Source organism: Alosa alosa, chromosome 13 (assembly GCF_017589495.1).
Source record: "Alosa alosa isolate M-15738 ecotype Scorff River chromosome 13, AALO_Geno_1.1, whole genome shotgun sequence".
NCBI lineage: Eukaryota > Metazoa > Chordata > Actinopteri > Clupeiformes > Clupeidae > Alosa > Alosa alosa.
The window spans coordinates 21,789,742-21,813,849 of NC_063201.1; the positions used below are offsets into that span (position 1 = coordinate 21,789,742).

General features: G+C 39.5%; 2 protein-coding genes across 8 annotated transcripts in view; one reads left to right on the forward strand and one right to left on the reverse strand.

Moving 5' to 3' along the window:
- The window catches only part of cep162 (centrosomal protein 162), an 86,709-nt gene extending 72,907 nt beyond the window's left edge, over window positions 1-13,802 (reverse strand). For 4 of the 7 annotated variants that reach the window (XM_048260725.1, XM_048260727.1, XM_048260726.1 and 1 more), the window contains exons 1-3: window positions 13,344-13,802; window positions 12,742-12,837; window positions 12,226-12,370 (exon numbers count right to left, since the gene is read on the reverse strand). In XM_048260725.1, coding sequence (XP_048116682.1) covers window positions 12,226-12,370; window positions 12,742-12,801 — 205 coding nt within the window. In that variant the 5' untranslated portion in view covers window positions 12,802-12,837; window positions 13,344-13,802. The remainder of the gene's footprint in view (window positions 1-12,225; window positions 12,371-12,741; window positions 12,838-13,343) is intronic. The other 3 variants (XM_048260724.1, XM_048260722.1, XM_048260723.1) reach the window with 3 other exon arrangements.
- A 4,318-nt stretch (window positions 13,803-18,120) lies between these two features.
- On the forward strand, window positions 18,121-22,860 carry LOC125306119. The gene is made up of 7 exons (XM_048261294.1): window positions 18,121-18,209; window positions 18,406-18,493; window positions 19,066-19,236; window positions 19,400-19,603; window positions 19,890-19,992; window positions 21,423-21,485; window positions 22,284-22,860. Coding segments are annotated over exons 1-7 (720 nt in total). The 5' UTR covers window positions 18,121-18,207; the 3' UTR covers window positions 22,373-22,860.
- Window positions 22,861-24,108: the final 1,248 nt, after the last annotated feature.

Consider the following 24,108-nt stretch of genomic DNA (forward strand, 5'->3'; position numbering starts at 1 on the left):
GTTATATTGCTTGTTTGGGGGGGGGTCCCAAGCAGCTTTCAGCCATAAGGCTACTTTGAGAACATTTCAATTCACCCGACACTAATATTCAAAATGTTGAAAACTATTTCGGCATAGCCTATAAAGCAGTTTCATTAAATGGAATGTTAGTTGTAAACAAACGAGCTACTTGGTGAGGCTTGGCCTCACAGATGCGCTCGTGCCTTAGATGGCAGGAAAAATCTTCACGATAGGCCTATTAACTAACCACCCGATTCACGTTGGCTGGGGGGAAGGGGGGCCATCAGACAATTGTGCCCAGTTAATCCGGCCCTTCCCCCAAAAAATCACACCTTCCCACCTCTGACATCTTAAAAGAAGTCAAGAGGACTCCTTACTCACAGACCTATTCACAAACCTGCGGTTTTGAAATCCTATGCAGCTACAGGAGCTTCCAATCGCGAGGAAGCAATTTTGCATTGTAGGCATAACTAACATGCAATACGCCCGCCAACAACAACCAAAACTAGGCTAATCATTGTCAACATGTAAATTAAATGTAACATTATTGTGAATCAAATTAAAATGTTCTCTTTTGCAAACGTAGGCATAGTAACAGAATAATTTAATAATGTTACAAAGATACTACATCAATCCGTATGTTTCATTGGGCTACTAGGCTATTTGTTTTGCCTTGATTCATTTAGGCTAGGCCTTTTTATTCAGGGGCCGTATTCACAAAGAATTTTAAGGCTAAAAGTAGCTCCTAACTGGCGAATTTAGGAGCAACTCCTAAAAATAATGGGCGTGTCACTCCTAACTTTAGGACTCCTAATTTTTTTCAAAAAAGTAAGGTCCACGAAGCATTTTAGAACTAAAAGTAGCACCTAAGTCTGGGACAGCTTAAATCGAGAGGACTCTAACTCACTAAGACCTATTCATAAACAGCTTTTTTTTGTGGCATTTTACGCTTGATGATGTTTTGAAATAGCCTATGCACAACAGGAGCTTCAATCGCAAGGGAACAATTTTGCATTCATAAAAAGGGATGCAATAACGCCCACCAACAACAACCAAAACTACTCATTGTTAACATGTAAATGAAATGTAACGTTTCATTGTGAATCAAATTAAAATGTTCTCCTCTTTGCAAACGTAGCCTAGGGATATGGTGACAGATTAATTTAATAATGTTGCAAAGGTAGGCTACTGCATCAATCCATAGGCCTATGTTTCATTAGGCTACTAAGCTATTTGTTTTGCCTTACTCTTTATTCATTTAGGCTAGGCCTTTTTATTCAGTTATGAATCATCTTCCGCCCTTCGCTGACTACTTGTGTAATAATAATAATAATAATAAAGCTTTATTTGTATAGCACCTTTCATACACAGAATGCAGCTCAAAGTGCTTTTACATTTGAAACATGTAACACAATAATAGTCAGTCAGTCATTATCAATCACTTTTCTTTGCTGTTTATGTTATACTCAGCAACATATCAAAAATATAGAAAATGACGCCATAAGACTGGCAGCCTTAACTCCCTTCCCCCCCCCCACAAGCACGCCATATGGCAACTGTGGCAAGGAAAAACTCCCATATTCCAGGAAGAAACCTTGAGCAGAACCTGACTTAATAGGGGAGCCCATCCGCTTCTGGCTGGCTGCCTCCAATAGTAGCAGATGTAGAATAATCTGAAAATGTAGTCTACAGGATAAGATGAGTTAACTAAAAGCTTTCCTGTACAGGTATGTTTTCAGATCTTTTTTTAAAATATTTACTGAACCGCCTGCTTGATGTACAGAGGCAGGGTGTTCCATAGTTTGGGGCATAATGGATAAACGCAGCTTCTCCACTTTGTTTGTGGAGCACTTTGGGTACGATTAAAAGATTAGAATTGATGATCTAAGTTTCCTTTGTGGTTGATAAGATATTAAAAGCTCAGAGATATATGAAGGTGCTATGCCATTCAGAGCTTTGTAAGTAATTAACATAACCTTAAAATCAATTCTATAGGAAATAGGGAGCCAGTGCAGTTCAGCCAACACAGGGTGATGTGTTCTCTTCTTAGTCTTAGTTAAAAAAGTCTAGCCGCAGAGTTCTGTATGAGTGCCAATTTCTTTAGATGTTTTTGGGAAGACCAGTGAAAAGTGCATTGCAGTAGTCTAACCTGCTAGTGATAAAGCATGAATTAGCTTTTCTGCATCTTGTTGAGTTAAAAAGGGTACGACTTTGGCAATGTTTCTCAAGTGGAAATAGGCTGTCTGAGTAACTTTACTGATATGGGGCTTAAAACTTAACTCTGCATCTAAGATGACACCGAGGCTTGTTACTTTTTTGGTTTGACCTGGTGTGCCAAGTTCCCCAGATTACTAAGAATAATATCTCGCTTTAGTTTTGGTCCAACCAGAAGTACCTCTGTTTTGTCATCATTTAGTTTCAAAAGTTTTTGCTCATCCACTGATTAATGGAGGTTAGGCATGCAGTGAGGGAGCAAAGGCCATCTAAAGTTAGTTGGCTCCACAGAAAGATACAATTGGGTATCATTCATGAAGCTGTGGAAGTTTACATTATGCTGACTTATGACGTTTCCCAATGGGAGCATATATAGAGAAAATAGCAGGGGACCAAGGCAGCCCCCTGGGCCACACCAAAAGGCAAGTCATGTTTTTCAGATACATGATCTCCTAGACTGATATAAAAAATCTCTGCCAGTAATGTAGGTTTGAAACCAGTTTAGAGCATTATCAGAGAGACCCACCCACTTTGCAAGGCGGTGAATTAGGATGCTATGATCAATGGTGTCAAATGCCGCGACTCAAATCCAGAAGAATAAGGATTGAGACTTTGTTTGAGTCGGTAGCTAGTCTGAGATCATTGACTATCTTTACTAGAGCCGTTTCTGTGCTGTGATTTGATCTAAAACCTGATTGGAATTTCTCAAGGATACTGTTTTCGTTGAGGAAGGTATTTAACTGATTGCAAACAACTTTTTCAAGTACTTTGCTCAAAAAAACCATAGATTTGATATAGGCCTGTAGTTGCTCAGATTGGTATGGTCAAGTTTTTTGACTTTTAAGTAAAGGTTTCACAACAGCGGTTTTAAAAGCAGTTGGAAATATACCTGTTTCTAATGAGGTATTTATTACCTTGAGAAAAAAAGGAGCTAAGCCTTCATATACTTTTTTTTTTGAGGAATGTAGTAGGGATTGGATCTAAAACACATGTTGAAGAGCCGGTTTGAGTTATAATTTTACCAAGCTCAGATTGAGTAATAGTGCTAAAGGACCTTAATTTTGGGGGGCTGTTTTGGGTGTACTATCAAACATATTACTTGTGTTACCAATAGCCTCCCTTATAGAAATGACTTTGTTTTTGAAGAAGTCTGCAAATTCTTCGCGATCTTTTAGAGAGGATGCCTGACTGAGTGTGTCAAAAGGTGTTTGATGCAATAGCCTATCAATGGTAGAGAACAACACCCTAGAGTTTCTACTGTTTTCAGCAATTACCTTAGAGAAGTGGTTCCTCCTCTCATTCCAATAGCTCTATTATAATTTGCAATTTTTTTCTTTTTTAGAATGGCACGGTGAACCTGTAACTTAGTTTTTCTCCATGTTCTCTCAGCTTTTCCTACATGATCTTTTTAGATCATGGATATTTTCGCTCATCCAAGGTGTCAGTTTGCTACAGGGCCTTTTTTTTAGTCTTTAAGGGTGCCACTCTGTCAAGCAGAGCCCTAATTCACACGATTAAGAGCCTCTACCATTTGATCAATGGGATGATGTAAAAATACATCACACTCCCAAGTGTGTAGCGACGCATTCTCCGACCTGTCACCTGTCAGTCATCATCGGAAGAGAGGTGTTTGGAATTCAGCGTTACAATCGCCAGCCAATCAAGGTGGTCACTTCCAGTCAAGCTCGCGGCATGAGTAATGACGTAATCCATAGCCACGAAGACTCACTCCTAGTTTAGGAGTTGTCTGAAAGGCTTTGTGAATAACTTTTAAGAGAAAACTCCAATCTAAAATCTTTAAGTGCGATTTAGGAGTAGCCTACTCCTAGTAGTAAGATAAAAGCCTTTGTGAATAGCCTACACGCCCCAGTTATTCATCATCTTCCGCCCTTGTGTAGCGACGCGCATTCTGAGACCTGTCACTCATCATTGTATCATCATTGTAAGGGAGGTGTTTGGAATCATGCCGTGTAACAATCATCAGCCAATCAGCCAATCAAGGTGGTCACGCTTGCCCATTTACCCAAATTAATGGTCTAATATTACTGATGATCATTGTTATTTTTTTTTTTTTTTTTTTTTTTGGAGATTGTATGTCATGTGTTCTTTTTTTTTTTTTTTTTTTTTTATTTGCAAACATCATTGACATTACAGAAAATGCAACACTACTTACATGCACATGAATACTACATACACACAAACAGACGCACATTACATAAACACATACTGTAACTTAACAAGACATCACATTGACTTGGCTTCCACAAACATAACACAACATAACATTAATAACAGAAAGGCTAAGGATGATTTTAGGCCCAGGATGATTACAGATATGATTATCAGGGATGAAATTGATGACCGAATGAAAAAGAAGGGGGATGGGGGTGCGGATGGTAGCTCTAAGAGTGTGAATGAGGTGGTGTTGGGATGGGGGGTGAGGGGTAGTGAGTATGTGAGGATGTGTGTGTGTGTGTGTGTGTGTGTGTGCGATATGTATAAGGCTGGTTTGCTGTTGGGCCAGGAGGAGAGAAGCTGGAACATAGAGAGGGAGGGTTTCAGGAGAGGAGTTGTAATTATTCTATTAATGATAAGTATAATAATAGGAATAACTGATTGCCTGGTTGATTGCCTGACTGATTGCCAACCTGGGCACCCATTAATGGCCACAGTTCCACCCAGCCCCTGCAGTTATACTGCGACGAGCTGACAGAGGGGAGGACCGTGCCACCCATCGCCTCAGGCCCCCAGCATATGCACACATCCCTCACTACCACGACCAACCACACTCGCCCCAGACCTTCACCCAACACGCCACTCTTGACCTAAATATGTACAGTATGTGAATGGCTAGGTTGAGGGGTCTATCTAGAATGTAGCATTAAAGAAGTGGGCATGCATGGTGAATATCTGTCAGATTTCCCCATGCACACCACACTTACCCTGTGTAAGATGTATGCCTCAACAATGTGTGCATTAAAATAAGTGAGGCATGCAGATAGACACCTGATGAGGCATCTACCTGCACTCCACTCTTACCCTAGCCTGTTTTGTAGTTTTTGTTTATGTATGTCACCTAACATGTAGTGCATTAAAAGAGAGTAAAGCGTGCTGTGTGCTTCCAGGACAAGGTGGTGCATGAGCCGCATGAGGAGGGTGCACACCGGGGCCCAGGGCCAATAGGTAACCCACAGGACCCAACCAATGCCAAAACCACACAGCTTAATTCGCCAGGACCGAAGTCTCCCCAAGCCATCCAATGGGGCCCCGCAGAATAACGATGGGAGAGGCAGAGAGAAAGAGTGAAATTAGTAAAGTGATCATTGTGATCATTGTTATTTAAGAACATGCAGTGTGCGAGGGTACCAAAAACATCTTGCTCGTAAAAAAGCATCATAACGCACATTCTGGCGGGTCTGTTATTTACTGTAGGCTGCGCAAAAACCACATGCCTTTTATTTTGGGCAAGCCTGCATTCATTCATTCATTCAACCTTTATTTATTCTCGGAGGGTCATTGAGGGAAGCCCTCATTTTCAATGAAGCCGAAATTACAGAAGCGAAGCAAAGCGAAGGTGCATGGTGAAGTGAAATTCTTACTTTGGAAAACAAACATTTGCCGATATCATCGCCGATCATCAGAATATTGCAACAGATTCTGTGTTCTGGACTGTAGGTAACTTGTTAAGCCAGTGGTTCTCAAACTTTTATTTCATTCCCCACTTTGATCAAGGGGCATGACTGATGATAGTGGAGATAACGTGTTATCCCGAGGCTTTTGCAAGTCAGCATCTTCGACGGTAGTCTATTAAAAATATACGTTTTCGATGTCCCAAACGGAGAGCCATACTTTATTGTTTTTAACGATCTCTATGCTACTCACAAAAATGTAGGCATGGGGACATGATGAAGTAGGTTATCCAACTGTCGTGTGTTAAATTATTGTGATTACGAGCCAGTGGTTTTCAAACATTATCGTGACTCGACATCTAACTAAATGCAACAGGGCTCATATCGGCCTCGCGATTCGCAAAATGAGGACCAGTGTTTTGTCAAATTGCAAATAGCTATTCGTTTTAACTATTTTTTTATGATAGTAGCCTATACAAAAAGCACTTCATACTATCTTAATCTTGGAATATGGGGAGGAAGTGGCTGGTCTGCGGTCAGCCAAATATGAATGTAATTCTGCGGCATAAAAGCAGATGTATTGTTTATTGTACAAAAAAAAAATGACATGTCAAGCAGTCAATTGACTACATTGCAGTCAAGAAGTATGGCAAATTAATTTCTGAAACCAAAACGTGGGTCATAGTTGTCTAAGCCTCTATTAAAAGCCTGTTAAAAACGCCGCCAGATAGTATTAAATCGGCAACAACATTGTTTTCTGCAGAAGCCTACCCAAGGCTACAGATTAATTCTGAACAGTTATTTCTCTACTGGCTCAATTATCACACCACTGTTTTGATTTTGCGAAGTGGCGTTAACCCCAGCACTGACAATAATGTAGACAGCAAATTTCGATTTCGATTTTCGCGGTAGTCAAGCCTTAAGCCATACCCAAGTAGCCTAAATCGAGGTAATGTTTAATTATGCATGATTTATTTTGTTATTGAATTCGTAGGCTGGGATTACTCTCGGCAACAATTATGTAAGGGGACGGCAGGCAGAGCGATGTACAGTGGCAGAGCGGACGCACAGTGGCTGAAAGTGGTACTAAAGCTTCACGCAGCTTTCACGCCGCTGCAATCTTGTGAATGAAGTGGTCATTTGAAAGCGATGCCCACTGTAGTGTCGGGTGATATCCTGTCCAGCTCTTTCTTTACTGGACTGCCCAAAGTGGCGAAAGAGTGTTATGCTGCACTTGACATGACTCTTACGCTCCCTGAGCTTGAAAAGGCCCTTATGGGCATGGCCAGTGGTAAGTCTCCTGGGATTGATGGGTTACCCATTCTATATAGTTCTATAAAGTCTTTTGGCCCTGCATTGGGGAGGATCTCCTGGCAATGATGCGGGAGAGCCTGGAGGAGGGGTGTTTGCCCCTTAGCTACCAAAGAGGGCAGTTATCACCCTTTGCCCAAGAAAGGTGACCTCATGGGACATTGGGAACTGGCGTCCTGTGTCCTTATTATGTTCAGACATGAAAATTCTGTCCAAGGCTTTAGCTTTGAGGCTGAGGGAGGTAATTGGTCTGGTGGTCCACAATGATCAATCCTACTGTATACCTGAGCGGTCTATTTTTGACAATGTGAATGTGGTAAGGGACTTGTGGGATGTCTCGCATGATCTGGGTATCGATATGGGGTTGATTTCCTTGGATCAGCAAAAGGCCTTCGACCGTGTGGAGCATGAGTTTTTGTGGGCCGCCTTAGCGTCCTTTGGTTTTAGTCCCGTTTTTATGAATATGGTGAAAGCTCTTTATTGTAATATTGAAAGTGTGCTGAAAGTGAATGGGGGTCTGAGTGCTCCTTTCAGAGTCAAGAGAGGGGTCAGGCAGGGGTGCCCAATGTCTGGCATGTTGTACTCTCTTGCCATTGAACCGCTGCTTCACAACCTTCGTGCTGTTTTGGGGGGTGTTTTTTGCCTCATTGTAATGATCGTTTCTTTTTGTCTGCTTATGCAGATGATGTGACTGTGTTTGTTAATGGTAAAGATGATGTAATTATGTTAAATAAAACTGTTTTGGATTTTCAACATGTATCATCTGCGAAGGTGAACTGGGGAAAGAGTGAAGCCATTTGTGTGTGTATGAGTTGCCTGGTGGGCTGGTGTGGAAAAGAGAAGGGTTTAAGTATTTGGGTGTTTTTTTGGGGTAATGACATTTTTGTCCAAAAGAACTGGGAAGGGGTCTTGGATAAGGTGAAAGGCCGCCTGGGGAAATGGAAGTGGCTACTTCCCCAACTGTCATATAGGGGGCGGGCACTTATAATAAACAATCTAGTGGCCTCTGCGTTATGGCATAAACTTGCCTGTATGGAACCCCCTGCTGGACTACTGGAAAGCTTGCAGAGGGAAGTGGTGAACTTTTTTTGGGACAAACTGCACTGGGTCCCACAAGCAGTTCTTTTTCTCTCAAAGGATGATGGGGGACAAGGACTCGTCAGCCTGTCTAGCAGGAGGGACACATATCGATTTCAGTTCGTCCAGCGGCTGCTCACTGCTTCGACTACTGTGGCCTGGAGGCCGCTGGCTCACACTATGTTGCGTAGAGTAAGTGCGCTGGGCCTGGACACGGTTCTGTTTCAAATGGACAGTGAGCGACTTGAGTTTAATGGACTACCACCTTTCTACAAAAGTCTTTTTAGGGTTTGGGGACTTTTTACCCGTCAGTGGGCTGGAGGGTTATCCTCTGTTCACTGGCTACTTGAGGAGCCGATTGTGTTGGGGTCACGTTTTGATGTTTTGTGTGATTTTCCTGGTCTCACAGCCTTGCTTTTTGAGAAGAGAGCCCTGTAACTCCTGCAAATTGTTGACAGGGCAGGTTGCAATTTCCAGAATGTTAAGGCGGTAGCCTCCTTTTTGGGTCTGAGGGGTATGTGAAGCGATTTCTTGATAAGCTTAATGGGGTCCTGAGTTGCCAGGAGAAAAGTCTTTTGGAGGACTGGGACAAGGGTAATGTTCTTTGTGACGATAGGGATGTTTTTCCAACAGTTTTATTTTCACCTGCTTTGCTAGAATGTGGTCATGCTAGTCCACTGCTAGTTTCTGGGGACCAGGACAGTATTGTTTTGTGTTCAGCTAGTGGGAAAGTTCTGTACAAGAATCTGGTGAAGGTGTTGCACAAAACCACTCTCAGGGGTAGGATGGACAATGTTTGGAGGGATAGGTTGGGCATTGATGATGAAATGAAACCTGTGTGGAGAGTGTTAATGCTTTGTTATCTGTGATAAATCCTGCACTGAGTGACATGTGTCCTTTTTGTTCTGACAGGGAGACTATTTATCACTGTTTTATGGATTGCAATGGGCTTTCCCCTTTATTTTGTGTGTTGAGCCTTTTGTTTTTTTTCCTATGGGAACAAGGTTCACAAAGCAAGGTTTTATACTTGGTTTTCTTTATAATCAGAGACAGAAGTCAAAGTGTGAACTCATCAATTTCATTAATGGCCAGGCGAAGCTGGCTATTTATCTAAGCAGGAAAAACAAGGTGCAGCAGAAAGCTGGAGATGATGTTGTTGCAGTTTTCAAGAATTTAGTCAAGTCGAGTCACTATTGACTTTTATTTGTATAGATTAACAAGGGCAATTGATGTTTTCAAGGACAAATGGTGTTGTGTTGGTGCGCTGTGCTCTGCAACAAATGATGAGCTTTCTTTTGCCCCTTTTTTGACATGAGTGACTCATGACCTGTTATTGTTTTTGTTTTTTCTGTTTGTTTGTTATTTTTGTAGACTGATCTGTTAGTGGTGCTTATGGTTATTGTACAATAAAGCTTGTTAAATTTCCAAAAACTCTCTCTCTCTCTCTCTCTCTCTTGAGGATGGTGCCCTCAAGTGGATAAACACTCAAACTACACTACACTCCTGGGGGGTATTCCATCAACCTCGCTAATGAAGGCGGCGCTTAACAGAAATAGCCTGGCTTGAACTAGCGTAGACTTTCACTTGGGGCTGAAGCCGTTCCATTAACTCAAGTTAGCGGCATCTTGGCCTCGTTTATTTAAGCGAGGTTTAGTTCAGCTTCATCTCTGCTCATGCACGAGGTAGAAAAGTAGGCCAAAACAGTAGATTGACGAAAAGACGATATATGTCGTAAAATTAAGACAATACTAGATGATTTCTGTTCGATAGGCAAGCGCCATCTACAGGATTTCCATCGAAAGTCATCAAATTTAACATCAAGAGAAAAAAATAGATTGCCTACAGAAATTGGAGAATAATGAAAGCATACATTTAAAACAACAATGCTAATGGTTTGAAATCAATTGCGAGTTTGATTGGCTTCACTCTTGAACACATAGACTATAGCCTACAGTCTATGCTTAAACAAAACGAGTGAATGAATAAATAGTATAAACTCAAAAACTATTTTGCCATATATTCAAAACTATAGCCTACGTTCTTATATTAAAATAGTTCACTCCAAATTATTGTCTAGGTGTAGGTGGTCATAAAATAAATTAGTATCAACATAATAGCCTGTCTCCCATAAGTCCCAAAGTGTTTGAAATAAAATTATCTGAAATGCAATGGCTTTCAATTCAATTTATGCCTAGTTTTTGATCTGTGTGGCACACAGTTGATTTGACATTCATGAACAATCGTCGACACATGAAGCAGTTTTAATTATTCGCTGCCTAGGCTACAGAATAATTATCTTTTGGCTTGCATCAGATATAATACGTCACTGAACAGCCTACCAAATGTGCATGACCCTTTATCAGCAGTAGACATATGTCTTTCATCAAAGATTATAACTAAAAATGCCATCATGAAGGTGATAAACAATGTAGCCTTAATACTTCGTATGGGAAGCTTAACCTGCGAACACGCTTAAGAATGTAATTCCTTTCCTATACCGTCTGGCTGCACGTTACACCACCACCAAAGCGTAAGTGGACTTGAGAGTAGCACGATTCCTAGAACCACACGCATGTGAAGTTAAAACATGTTTAATCATTATAATCTTCATCCATTCTTTGGAGGTAGTGAATGTGTAAATCCATGCTTGGTGCACTGTTGGAAATTTTTTTTTCTATAAGCCTACTTCTATTTTTGAAGTTGTAGGCTACAGGTGACGAGAGCACAGGTTGATGGAACCATCTTTTTTGACTCGTTTTCCGACAGATTGGTTTTTTTTTGCAACACAGCTTAATTTAGCTTGAAAGTTAACCTGCTCTGAGAGCAGGTTAGTTCTGTGGCATAAATTCCCATGGTTACCAAGCTGGGATTTACGTTAACCTCATTAATGGAACGGACTTCTCACTAAAATTAGCGAGACTTATCGAAATAAGCCAGGTTTGGCCTTTAGCGAGGTTGATGGAATACCCCCCTGGGCACCACTGGGCAAAAACAAATATTCTTTAGCACAAACATCAAGGCTTTTGAGGGCAGCAACAGGTGCACCATGGTGTTGGAGGTGCAAACAAAAGTTGCCTTGCCATTGAGATAATATAGATGGGAGCAGGCTCAATGATTTATTAGTATAATGAAAGAACAGCTTAACATCCATCGGAGGCGCCCAATGTTGAGTTACTGTAGTCTAGATTGTTTAACGTTAATTACTCCTGAAATGATGCTTTCTCTTTGTTTGTGCCAGTGTAAATAAATGTATGGTGTAAGTCACTTCAGGAAAGAATAATCATGTGATGGAAATTAAAGACGGGGGCTCAAAATAATCGTACCCGTAGGTTGCAGACTGGCCTGCCCCTGTTTGTACCCATTAATTTATTAATGCTGATGTTAAGTCTCAACAGCAGCATACCACCATTCTCAATATATGAACCGATAAAACAACCTACCAACCATAGTATGAATAAATTGTAATGTGATCTAAGTGTAGTATTTCAAGATTTGATATTCGGGGTGTCTATCCAAAATAAGGTTTCTAAGTTAACTCATAGTCAATCAAACAAAACCTCGTCAGTCAATCTGTAACTTATCTTTCAGTCCACAAAGCTTCAACTTACAATAGCCTGCTATAGTACTGGGTTAGAAAGTATTATATACACATATCCTAAAACCCAGCGATAAAACAGTGCATATCAACTGATATCAAAGATGATTTTCTGCAGACATTTTAATGCATCTCCGATTTTGATTGCACCTTGAATAACATAGCACAGAGTTTTGAGTGGTCTATAAAAATACTCTGAGCAATAAAACTGAGAATTAGACCAGTCAACCCTTTAAAACCACAAAACAGTGCTTTCAATAAATAAACAATAAATGTACAGTGAAGAAAATAATGTTCATTTTTTCAATCCAAGCATATTAAACTGATTAGCTGACATGCTCTACAACTGTGTTTATGGTGAGAATGCAGACAAAGGATCATTTCCTGTTCAACACTCACCAAAATCATCATTGTCGTCATCCTGCCACCAAGGCCGAGCAGGAGTTGTCTTCTGCCTCTCTGCCCTTGGTGGTGGTGGTTTGCCCAGGCTGTCTAGCACGCTGGGGACCTTAGAGCCTAACTCCACAGAGTCATCAGACACAGACTGATAAGGCAAAAGAAAACAGAAGACAGGTGTAAGACAGCTATGTCATTTCCTATCTGTAGGCGTCACAAACACAGGTACAGTATAACACTCAACATGTGATTACATAAGACAGGGTAAAACCTAATTAGTAATTTGTTAAAATGGTAATGTAGTTTTTCCACACAAACAGTTTGTATTCAAGGCTAAGTGACATCAATGCATCACCCTTACCTACAGAAAAAAGTGCACTTAAGGTTATTTGAATACGTCTCTAAAATCAGCAGTGGATTCTGAAATCTAAAGGCTCTAAATGTAGTGAATCTGAATGTATTCAGCAGGACAACTGCTAGGTGAAGGTAACGTAAGGTGTGGTTTCATTCAAGCCTTACCTCTTTCAGAAACTGTTCAAACTGAAGGTCCAACTCTTCTTTGGTCAGGCGACGAGACATGATGCTCCAAGTTAGTCACAGCCTGCCTGCCTATACCTAGTGGAAGTTATCAAACTGTTAATTCAAATGGTCAAGACATCAACTGGACTTCTTAACCTGCCCAAACCTACCAGTTGTTATGCAGCACAGATAGCAGGATAGCTTAGGTTAGCTACTGACTTGTACCCCCACCAGCTGGGATGTATTAGGACCTTAGTTTAAACTGCCAGTGACACGCCATAGAAAATGGGATTAGACTAGCATTGACAGCTAGGTAGCTGGCCATCTGGGTATGGTTAGTTAGCACAAGCATAACGTTACTTAGCTAGAACTATGTAGCTAGATAATGCTATACCCGCCTGTCTGGTTGTTGTCATGGTAGTCAAGGAAGCTAAGGGAAAAGGAGGAAGCTATCAGAGAATGTCTAGACGGGCTCTGAAGCTATCGATAACGTTACACTTCTTAAGGAATAAAACATTTTACTGTCTATAGCACTGCTACATAAAACTGAATGTGTTTAGGCAACTGGTTATGCTTAAATGCTATAGATACACGCCACTTACATTAGCAGGTTGCACTTCTGTTCCTAAGTCTCGAGTAACATCGCCACCTAAGGTTAATGTTGTTGACACAACGTTAGCATGTTACTGATGCAAACTGTTGTAAACACATGTAACGAAAGTTAATTTCACTGATTTTGCAGACTGGGTTCCAACAAATTGACGTTAACTAATTTAACGTTGACGCCTGTCAACTTTGGAAAACACTAACGTTAAGCTTCCTACCTCAAAATATTATGAACTTACTAGTAGATATACGTAATAGAGAAACGAAAACGTACTGAAGAAAACGACTATCAATATATCTTAATCGCGATTTTTATGAAACCAGTCGATGTGAACCCTCTTTTATCAGTTTCTTACAATCACACAGCTAGCTAACGTTAACTGTCTGCACTTTCTTTCAGAACGCTAGTTTCCCTTTCCCGCGACATAAAGCGGGACACAGCTGAATGTTTATTGGTTGAACTGCGTCAGAGAGAACAAGAAAGAGATTGGCTGTTGATGGATTGCAGAAGCCGGGGCACACTAGCGTGCCGTGAGAGATCATCAGGTGTGCCGCAGAAAATTACAAAAATGTCACTCACTGGTCCAGAAAAGCAACTGTTGCATCAAAGACTTTATAACCACATGCTCTCATTGATTGTATGATTACACTATTTGTGGTATGCAGGCATTATACAACGGGGGCCCCATATCCAGTATTCGATCATTTTTCAGATTTCGGGCCTATTTGGGTTACTGAAATTTTGAAAAATAAAATTCAAAATTTTACTAATTGGTATGCATCAAGTTATCAGTCATTTTGATAGGAGTAACCTTGTGAGCTTGGTTGAGACCACAATATAAGGGAATTTATGCTTTTTTGTCATTTTTCAGGTAAATGTCATTACCATCACATCATCTAATATGTACATTTTAAAGATGAATTGGTCAATCAATGATCAATCAATGATCAATTATGGTTTCACATGAAGTCTATTTTATCTTGAACTTATTAGAATTGTTGAATTTTACTTACAACATGAATTATAGTCGTTTAAGTAGCCTATCTTATTTTTTGATTTTTTCACTCGACCCTGGCTTGGAATTTCATTTATTTGAAATAAATGCCATATATCATATCTGTTTTCATCCAGTGGCAATTTAGACTGTCCAACATTGTCAAAAATATCTAATTAATGTAATTTATTGTAATTTATACATAATCTATTGGCAAAAATATGCATGGTGATGGTGATGACATTGCAGTGACAAATCACTGATCGTAATCTATTGCAATTAAATGTTTATAATTTAGAAACCCAAGTTGAACTGACTTTGTGAAGAAAAAAAAATATTTCTTTTAAAAAGAGTACTTTAAATGTATCTGCAAAAATGTCATCACCAACACAGTGGTCATTACCACTACATTTCAAGCTATAATGTGCTGGTAATGACTGTGTTGGTGATGACATTTATACCGAAAAACTACCCTGAGAAGCAAAAATGATCACTATGCAAGTGTAGCTAGCTTTCTACATGTAATGTACATCATTTAAACTATTAAAGTCATTTTAAAATTTCAGGAATATTCAAAAATACAGAAATACAATGCGTATGGTAATGACACATAATAAGTGTACATGCCCAAAACAAGGGATAAAGAGTAGATTTTCTTATGTTTCTGGACATTAAGGCATCAATCTTTCTGCTTGACACCCATGTATTCCACTGTGATATTAGGTGACCATGGTTACCAAATATTTTTTGATGAAAAAACAGTAGCAAAGTGCCTTTATGTAGAGTGTGCTGGTAATGACGGCTAAACTATGGGACAGGTAAACATTAAGCAAAATAAAGCAGGAAATGCATATGCATAATGTGTGCATGCAGTTCATTAGTTCAGATAACGTTTAATTCATATGCATGATTTTTTTTAATGAATTTTTGATAAATAATGTTTGAGATATGGCACAATATGTGAAAACTCTGGTTGCGGACAACACCAAAACACTGATATTGTACCATAAAACACCAATAAAATGTGTCTAAATCATGAGTAGGAGCAACCATTAAAAAAGTCTAGGCTTGTTTTTCTTTATACTAATTAGTGATGCTAAACATTATTAGATTTAATGTGTTTTTAATAGAATTAGTTCATAACAACAATTCAATTAGATATAGTCACCTACAAATGAAACAGAGGGCGCTTGTTTTATTGAGCAGGTCCTGCATAGAAGCCATAATAAGGCCATATCTGTGTATTAATTGAAATTTTAGGCTATGGTATGTTTATTTTTTCATCACACAGGATGTTAGTGTGCCATGGGACATTTTAAGTGTCAAAAGTGTGCCGTGACACAAAAAAGGTTGAAAAACACTGATATAAACCATATAAATGACTGACAATAAGCTTGGCAGCTAATTCTATGGAGCAACGGAACAAAACTACTTTTTGGGCCTCCTGACCAGTGGTTATGTCTGAAGGATGAAGAATACCCTGAAAGGTGTGCATATATATATATATATATACACTCTAAAAAATAAAGGTGCTTAAATGGTTCTTTAAATTTCTGGATGGTTCCACGGAGAGTCAAAATTCTGTGTTGAACCATTACATCAGGCAAAAGGTTCTTCACATTGGAAATGGTTCTTCAGAGACCATACGGGCTAGGACGTTTGCCATTTGGTGGTCAATGAAGGCTGCACAGCACAAATGTTTACACAAATCTATCTTGACTGCTCAAACAACAAATTTCGAGTTATTTGGATCAAATGAAGTAGCCTAACACCTGCAAGTGACAGCCAGGTTGTCACATTGACTGTTGCCTGTCTACATCGAGTCCATCAAATAGGCCTACGCCATTCCATTCGGAGAGATTCCATAGCCGAGCAAGCCTACTTGTGGTGTCATGATGCACACACTGAACACTAGCCTATGCACAAATTAGGCATTGGGACATTGTGATCAGGTCACCAGATATAGTTGTTAATATTTCTAAAACAGTTTGTGCATCATTTTCCTTTCACAAATATGGCATAAAATACATATTATTTCCATGGTTAGATCGAGCCAGGCATGCAGCAGCCTCGTCAGTGTTGCCAGATATTATCGTATTTGTATGATAATTTTGACCTCAATACCGATCAATAATGAAAACAAAACATCTCATAATGTACGATAATTTCATGTTCATTGTTACTGAACTTAACTAGCTTAGCAGCTAGCCAAACTTCAAATGGTACGATCGCGTATATGTAACGTTAACGGGTTTGGGCTTCCCCTTTGGATGTTTCCAAAATGCAGTTTCAGACAGAAAAAATACGGTTTGAATTTCTATAAATGTTCCTGTACGTTCCACCTTGAGACGCACACGAAGTCTTTGTCTGATGTATGACGATGGGTAGCTAATAATATTCAATTGTCACTCGATGGCGGGCTTGCTGCTTTCACTGTCACTGTTAAACTAGTCAAGTCCTGTTTAGTATGTTGGTTAGGATTTTTCTAGACCAAAATGTCACACATCTGAAGTTTAATTGATAATTTCACAGAATATTCGTACTTGAAACCTCAACATAGGCATAGCTATCATGCTGGAATAATTTTTAAGCATGATGGCGTTTTCGTTGAGGCAGGTAGAAGCTAGCGGCACAGCACAAGGCAAGCATTCTGGGGGGGGGGATATGTTTGAAAAATACCCATTTGTATCTCAGTCAAGTCAGCGTATTTGGTGCAAGATGCTTAAAAATGCAAGCAATTTAATAGAAAATGCATTTCACTGTAGTATGCTATTTGTTTTTTGGTGTTCATAAGTAAATTGAATGATTTTTCTAATTAATGTTTATATTTTCAGGTATGGCACATCTATGGTCAGTGTCACAAGTTTGTGAATGGCTTGAAGAAGCTGGACTAGGGCATGCCAAGGACACTTTCATTGGTAGGTCCATATGAACGGACATGATTTTTCAGTGTACATTTTGTCCAATCAAAAAACCAACACACAACAAACTTTTAAAGCACCTGCAGCTTTTTCATGAAAACCTAGAGGCGTTTTCAGTTACATGTGGACTTGATGGCTGCCCACATACATTTTCAAGAGTGAAATCATTACAAAACCACATCCGCCAAAAAGCACAGAAACTGTCAAGGATTTGTGGAAGCAACAGAGACTCCTCCCAGTGGTGGAATTGAACAGACTTCTCAAGTATCTATATCAGAACTTTTAAATGCACTAACTAGAAGAACGTGGAATTGATGTTAGTACTTTGCCCCTGTCTATGTTCAGTGAGGATCGTTTTTTTGAACAATGTTTTAGCGCAGTGAATACTCCCTGCAAACTAGAAAAATACTGCATTGAAAATCTAAATTTGATTGAATCTGAGTGCACTCTTAATATTCAAGAAGAGGTGAAGAGTTGGACTACCACAGGCTGGACTGCTATGAACTATCTGGCAGACAGTTTATTACTCTTTTCCATCGGCCGCATTACAAAGCAATTGCTTAGTGGTGAGGTAATAATACAAATTAATGTTTTTTTTTTTTTTAATTGAATAAAAATGTCCATATGTCATGTTGATTAAATTCAGTTTTTCCTCACACACCTCCAGAAAATGAAGTTGATGGCCTTACACTCACAAAAATGACAGAACGTATGAGTGAGAGAATGTTTCCGAAGATGAAGGACCAGGTTCAGTTCATGGCTGCTTTAGATAAATTGAAGTTGTAAGTAATTAAGCAAAGTTCAATACGTTTACTGAAATGTGTTATATGAAGATTATTATAAATGTGCAAAGTTCACAGGATCCACAGTTCAAGTCTCAGGGGAAGAACAAACTGAAAAATGCCCTCATTCAGGCTTTGTTTGACCACCTCAGTCAAAAAACCATGTAAGTGTCACTCATCCTTCATTCTTTTTAATTTAATTACAAAATTATTTATGTAGGTTCAGTTCCTGTGTAGCTTAATTTCCTACATGATCTTCTGAAGAAGCCAGTATCCAATAAATAGTTTAACTCAATGTATGCTAAACGCTGAATACTTGCAATAGTTTTTTGTTTTTGTTTGTTTTGTCAATGTCCTTAGGTATCCCTCTCACACTCAATATGTTCTTACATTGAGATCAACCTTGATTCGCTTCCCTTTTCTCAGGGAGAAATATGGCTCTGGATACGTAAGTAACAAAATTATTTTAGGGTTATAAGGTCAAAATACAGTGGAAACCAGAAGTTTTTTCCCTGACCTTTAATCATTAAATCAGAGTAAAAGTTTTCTGTTTTAGGTCAGCTAATATTAACATATTTTTTGTATTTGTTAAATATCAGAATAAAAAGAGCCTACACACACCCTTTTCAGTACTGTCCACAAATGTTTGATAGTATGAGGGCTTTGTGGTGACAACTCCAATATCTTGTCTTGGAGCAGCCGTGGCCTACTGGTTAGAGCTTCAGTCTTGTAACCGGAGGGTTGCCGGTTCGAACCCCACAAGTAGGAAGCGGCTGAAGTGCCCTTGAGCAAGGCACCTAAACCCTCACTGCTCCCCGAGCACCGCTGTTGTAGCAGGCAGCTCACTGTGTCGGGATTAGTGTGTGCTTCACCTCACTGTGTGCTTAGTGGGTTTGACTAATTCACGGCTTGGGAGAAATGGCGAGACCAAATTTCCCTCACGGGATCAAAAGAGTATATATACTTATACTTAAGCCACTTAAATAATTAGTAAATCTACCACTCTATTTTTTTCCCTAGGATGCCTTGCTCGAATCACTTAGAAACAAATTTAAGAAAGAAAGAAGACCACTAGTGAACTTGGAAGAAGTTTTCAAAATGAAAGAGAAGTACTCGGCACGCCATTCAGGACGAAAGCGGGGGGTTGAGACTGAGGAGGTTTGCCTGCAGAAGAGGAGCTGCGAACAGGAGGTAAGAAATGGAGCACCAGCATTTGTTGAGGCAGGTTAAACACGTGTATGGAACCCAGCACACTGCATCCCTCTGCTCCGCTGGCATGTAAAATCAGCCTTTATGATGACGACAGGTGACCATTTGGCTTTTTTTGCGGGGGGTGGGGTGTTCTGCACTGTAGGTTTCCTTGGATTCTGCAGAAGACTTGAGATCCATCCTTCAGCACATTGAGGTTTTGCAGCAGGAGCACCATAAGGCGAGGCCAAGTTTTGATATAATTCTACAGCGGCTCGACAGAACCAAGACCTATCGGCAGCACTACATTCAAAACCACACCACTGCTGAAGTCCTTAAAGAATTTCCCTGTCTCATGAGACCAAATATTGTAAGTATATGTGTTGGAGAATATAAATACATTTTATTTATTTATGCATTTATCCATTTTATCCAAAGTGATTTAGATTTGTAAATTGCTTTAGGACCCCGCCTTGGTGTTAAGTGCCTTGCTCAAGGGTAGCAAGTGATGGCATCTTCACAACTTTTCTGGCTATGGCTTGCTAAACACTAGATTACACTACCACTTCTCCCTACAATAAATCTGCTGTTTGTCTAGTGCAAGAACAACCAACTTTGTTTATGCAGCCATCAATTTTCCTCTGTGTTTACCACAGCTCCTTGGAGAGATGAAAAGAATCTACAAGATCGACGCTGATAAAACCATCCTAACAAAAATGGGAGAACTTGCGCCAAAGTTGTTAGAAAAGGCCCCTAAAGGTACAGAGTTTTTTTTTCACAGGTGCAGTCAGTGATGCATGATAATGTTACTTTAAATTTCTTATGGATCATGAGGAGACATTGGCCCAGTCTGAATTTCTGCCTTTGCAGACTCAGAATTAAACTAGAACGTTTAACGTTTGAACTGTATACCAGATATTGAACATTGAGGTATATCATCTCAGCAAGGCTTTGATGTACGATGTCCAAACTTGGTATAGAAACTTGGTACCTGATTGTGATGACGTACTAGGAAATTGGCATCATTTGGCCTCTATAGGGGGTGCTGCAATACAGGAAAAGAGCTCGTGAGGGCCCAGTGCAATTGACTGAGGCTACGCTTACACGTGGCCGGCTATTTTCATAAATGGACATTTCACCCTCAACATTTTCAAAAATATCGTGCACACCTGTCAGTTTTCAGAAAAGTTTTTGTTTACACTAACCCGTGTATATATGCCATCTCAAGCATGCCAAACCTGTAGTTGGCAGTGTAACGAGAAGCTGAAGCCCACGTTAGCCAATCAGAATCCCGAAAATAGCAACAACAGCAACAAATCACTTCCTCTTTCTCTTTTAAACTGTATTTGCAATTGCAAACAGATGAAAATAGTTTGCACCAACATAAAATGCGACTGCTACTCTGAATGCATCTATGATCACCATAGCCAAATGAAAATGTAGGCTAAACATAGGTTGCACTTTTGGCGCAGGTGCAAGTTCTGGCGCATAGGCCTACTGTAACGTTGGCTGCCTAAACCTCCGTTTTTGTCCGTTTAGATAGATTGATAGATGGATACTTCATTGATCCGCAAGGGGAAATTCAAGATTACATTACAAGTTTACATGCAAACGTGCAACCGAAGTTTTCCAAAATCTCCACTCTGGCTGTAGCCTGGCTAGCGCCACCACTTCTCAATGAGACGTGGTCTGGGAACCAAACGTTCATTTTCTCGTATTTGAAAAAAATGCCCAGATCCGTTTATTGGGTGCCACGGATGTCTATCAAATGTGTCTGTGCATAGCTCATCATCGTCTTGCTTTCCCCCTGTTCTGTGATTGGTTCCCTATCTCAGGCGAAAATTTGCTCCATCGTCTCCAGGCTGCCTTAGCAGCGTGAATCAAATCGCGCGCAAGGCAGCATGGGAACACCCAGGCTACTCTGGCTGGAGATTTTAGAAAGAATCGCTTTCAGATGTGAATTCTCCTTTTGCGTGTAAACGAAGGGCGCAAACGAAGAAAAATGTCTGTTTTTCAAAATAACCATGTACGTGTAAATGGGGCCTGAAATAAATTATGCTTGTTTTCAAACAATTTAGCATTGCTGATTTCTAAATCAAAATACAGTTTATTTTTTGAGAATTACGTTAATGATATGTAGAACAATATGAATATAATAATTACATTTTGGTATTACTGATTTTCTACAGGTACTTTAAAAGACACCTGCCTGCAGACACTGCAGTCATGTGAGGATGAACAAGAAAGAAAAGGTGTGTATGTTTTTTCATTAAGCCATGCTTTCCCCCTGTCACCTACTACTAGTCTTTGAACTAGATGCCCAAATTTGGCCCATCTGTACCACTCAAGCATTGCATTCAGGGTAGCTTTAGTGTTTTTATCATGATGTTTATGTCTATAATACAGTATACCTATGGAGAGCTACATTACAGGGGAATAGATTATAAACCTCAACTAATAGATATCCCCACAAAACTTCGTCATCTGATTATTCTTGACATCTTTTGTATTGCAAGTTTTCTGATGTTATGTTAAGTAGGCAGATGAAACATATTCCTAAATGTATACAATAATTAGCACAAAAAAAAAACTTGGTATGTTAACGGTCACCCATGTCATGTGTAAAGTAAAAATGAGTGCTATTTAGCAGAATACCATTTAGTGACTAAACAATGTGGGGTTCTGGAATTGAAAGGTTGTCTGTTTTTTTATTTTGTTTTGTTATAGCTCAAATGGTCAATGCAGCCATTGTCTTGCTGCCATCATTTTTCAAAGAAAATCCTGCATTCCTTTTTTGTCAACGACCAGGTAAGGCCTCCTTAGAAAATAGTCCGTAGCATTTTGTTACTGTATCGCTTTAATGTGGCATTTTCATGGAATACTTTTGTTTCCACGTTGTCTAGAATACAGTGGCCACAAATGCTAGAACTGGTAGATCACATGATAGAATTTGATATTACAAGAAAGCTGGTTCATTGTTTGTTGGTTTGCATGCTTGTATTTGGTTGAACAGTTTGTAATATTTTGTAACATGCAGTGTGATTTTATAGGAACCCATTTCTCCCACACCCACCATCGTGATGACCGGCTCCAACCCCCTGTCCAGCACGGAAGTAGCTGTGAAGATGGATGGTTGTAACATGATTTTAGATGATGGTAGCATTGATGTCAGTTTGGCCTTAGCTGTGTCTTTTTCTCTTTTCCATGTCTATCAAGTTCACTATCCCAAACCTCTCCTAAAGACACTGGCCTTTCTTGAGGCCTTTGTCTTTCAGATGAAAAGTGCTGTTCCTCTGACAGTGCAGAAGCTGTTCAATTCCCTTCACTGATGTTGTGATGTTGTGTGTGTGTGTGTGTGTGTGAGTGAGAGATTGCACCTGTGTGTCTAAATGATCAGTTAATTTAATAACAACACAGGCATTGCTATTTTGATGTGTGTGTATGTGTGTTTCTGTATAAATGATCGGTTAATTGAATAACAACAGACATTGCTATTGTGTGTGTGTGTGATCACACCTTGCTTTTGCTATTGCTATTTTGATTGCTGTTTTAATCAGTTGATTACAACGCTTTATATGTGTATGTGTGCGCGCAATGGTATAGTTGATGATCACTAATGAACTTGTAAACATAAAGATTTTTAATAAACATAAAAATGACCAAAAGTGTGAAGTATTGTCTGTATTCTTCCTCTGAAAGCATAGATGCATCATTTAGTTGTAAAAAAAAATCATAACCAAGCAACCATCATAAAATCAAGAGGTGTGTATAATGAACCTATAGTGGTTCTTTGAAGAACTAGATCAACTGGTTCTTTGAAGATCCTTGTTTGAGGGTTCTTTGAAGATCCTTTTGGGAATAGGAGCTTGGAAGAACCTTTTGAAAAGGTGCTTCATAGAACTAAAACAAGTTCTTTGAAGAACCATTCATTAAATGGTTCTTTAAAGAACTGTTGCCTCGATGGTTCTTTGAAGCACTGAAAAAGGTTCTTCTATGGCATCGCTCTGAAGAACCGGTACTGGCCCCATTATTTTTTAGAGTGTACATACAGTATATAAAGTATAAAGTTATGAACAAAATGATTCATACCCCTGGCAAATATTGTTTTAATGTTGATGTTCTCTTTATCAAGGTTGGAAGAATGTTTATGAAAAATGGCATGTCCAAAATTATTCATACCGCTTTTTAAACAATCAGTGGAAACATCTTTATTTGCATTCACAACTCTCAAATGGTTCTTATAATACCTACCAAGCCTCTTCATGTCTCCACAAGGATTCTAGACCACACATTTTTAACAGCAATCCAGGTTTTGAGTCAGGAATGATTATTTGCCATCACTCTGGCCTTGCGCTCACTGTTTTGACGGATTGATGTCTGCACTCTGGCTCTGCCAAAAATATTGTTCTCAGTTAACCATTTCTTGCCTTGTTTGGTTGTATGTTTTGGATCATTGTTTAATGCTCCAGTGGGTCTCTCGGTAGACTGCCTGAACTTTTCTACCAAAAATCTTAATGTAGCCCCTTGTTTAGTGTTTACTGTTTACTTTGAGAAGTTCACCAGGTCCTATTGTCTAAAAAACACCCAAAACGAATTCATTTCTATAGCTATATTATCCACATTGGGGATGGTGTTTTGGTGATTGAAATTTTCACTCCTCCCAAAATGGATCACAGGTCATCTTGGATGCTGATCATGGATCACTCTTCTCCAAACATGCAACTCAGCTAAACCTTTATAAGGGCACACCTGGACAAAGAATTTAGCTTTTTTTTTTTTTTTTTTCTTTTTTTCTTTTTGACCCAGGGACATGGCCTGAGATTAGCATAAAAAAAAAACATTAAATCCCAATGGGGGTAACAAAGTAAACGGTAA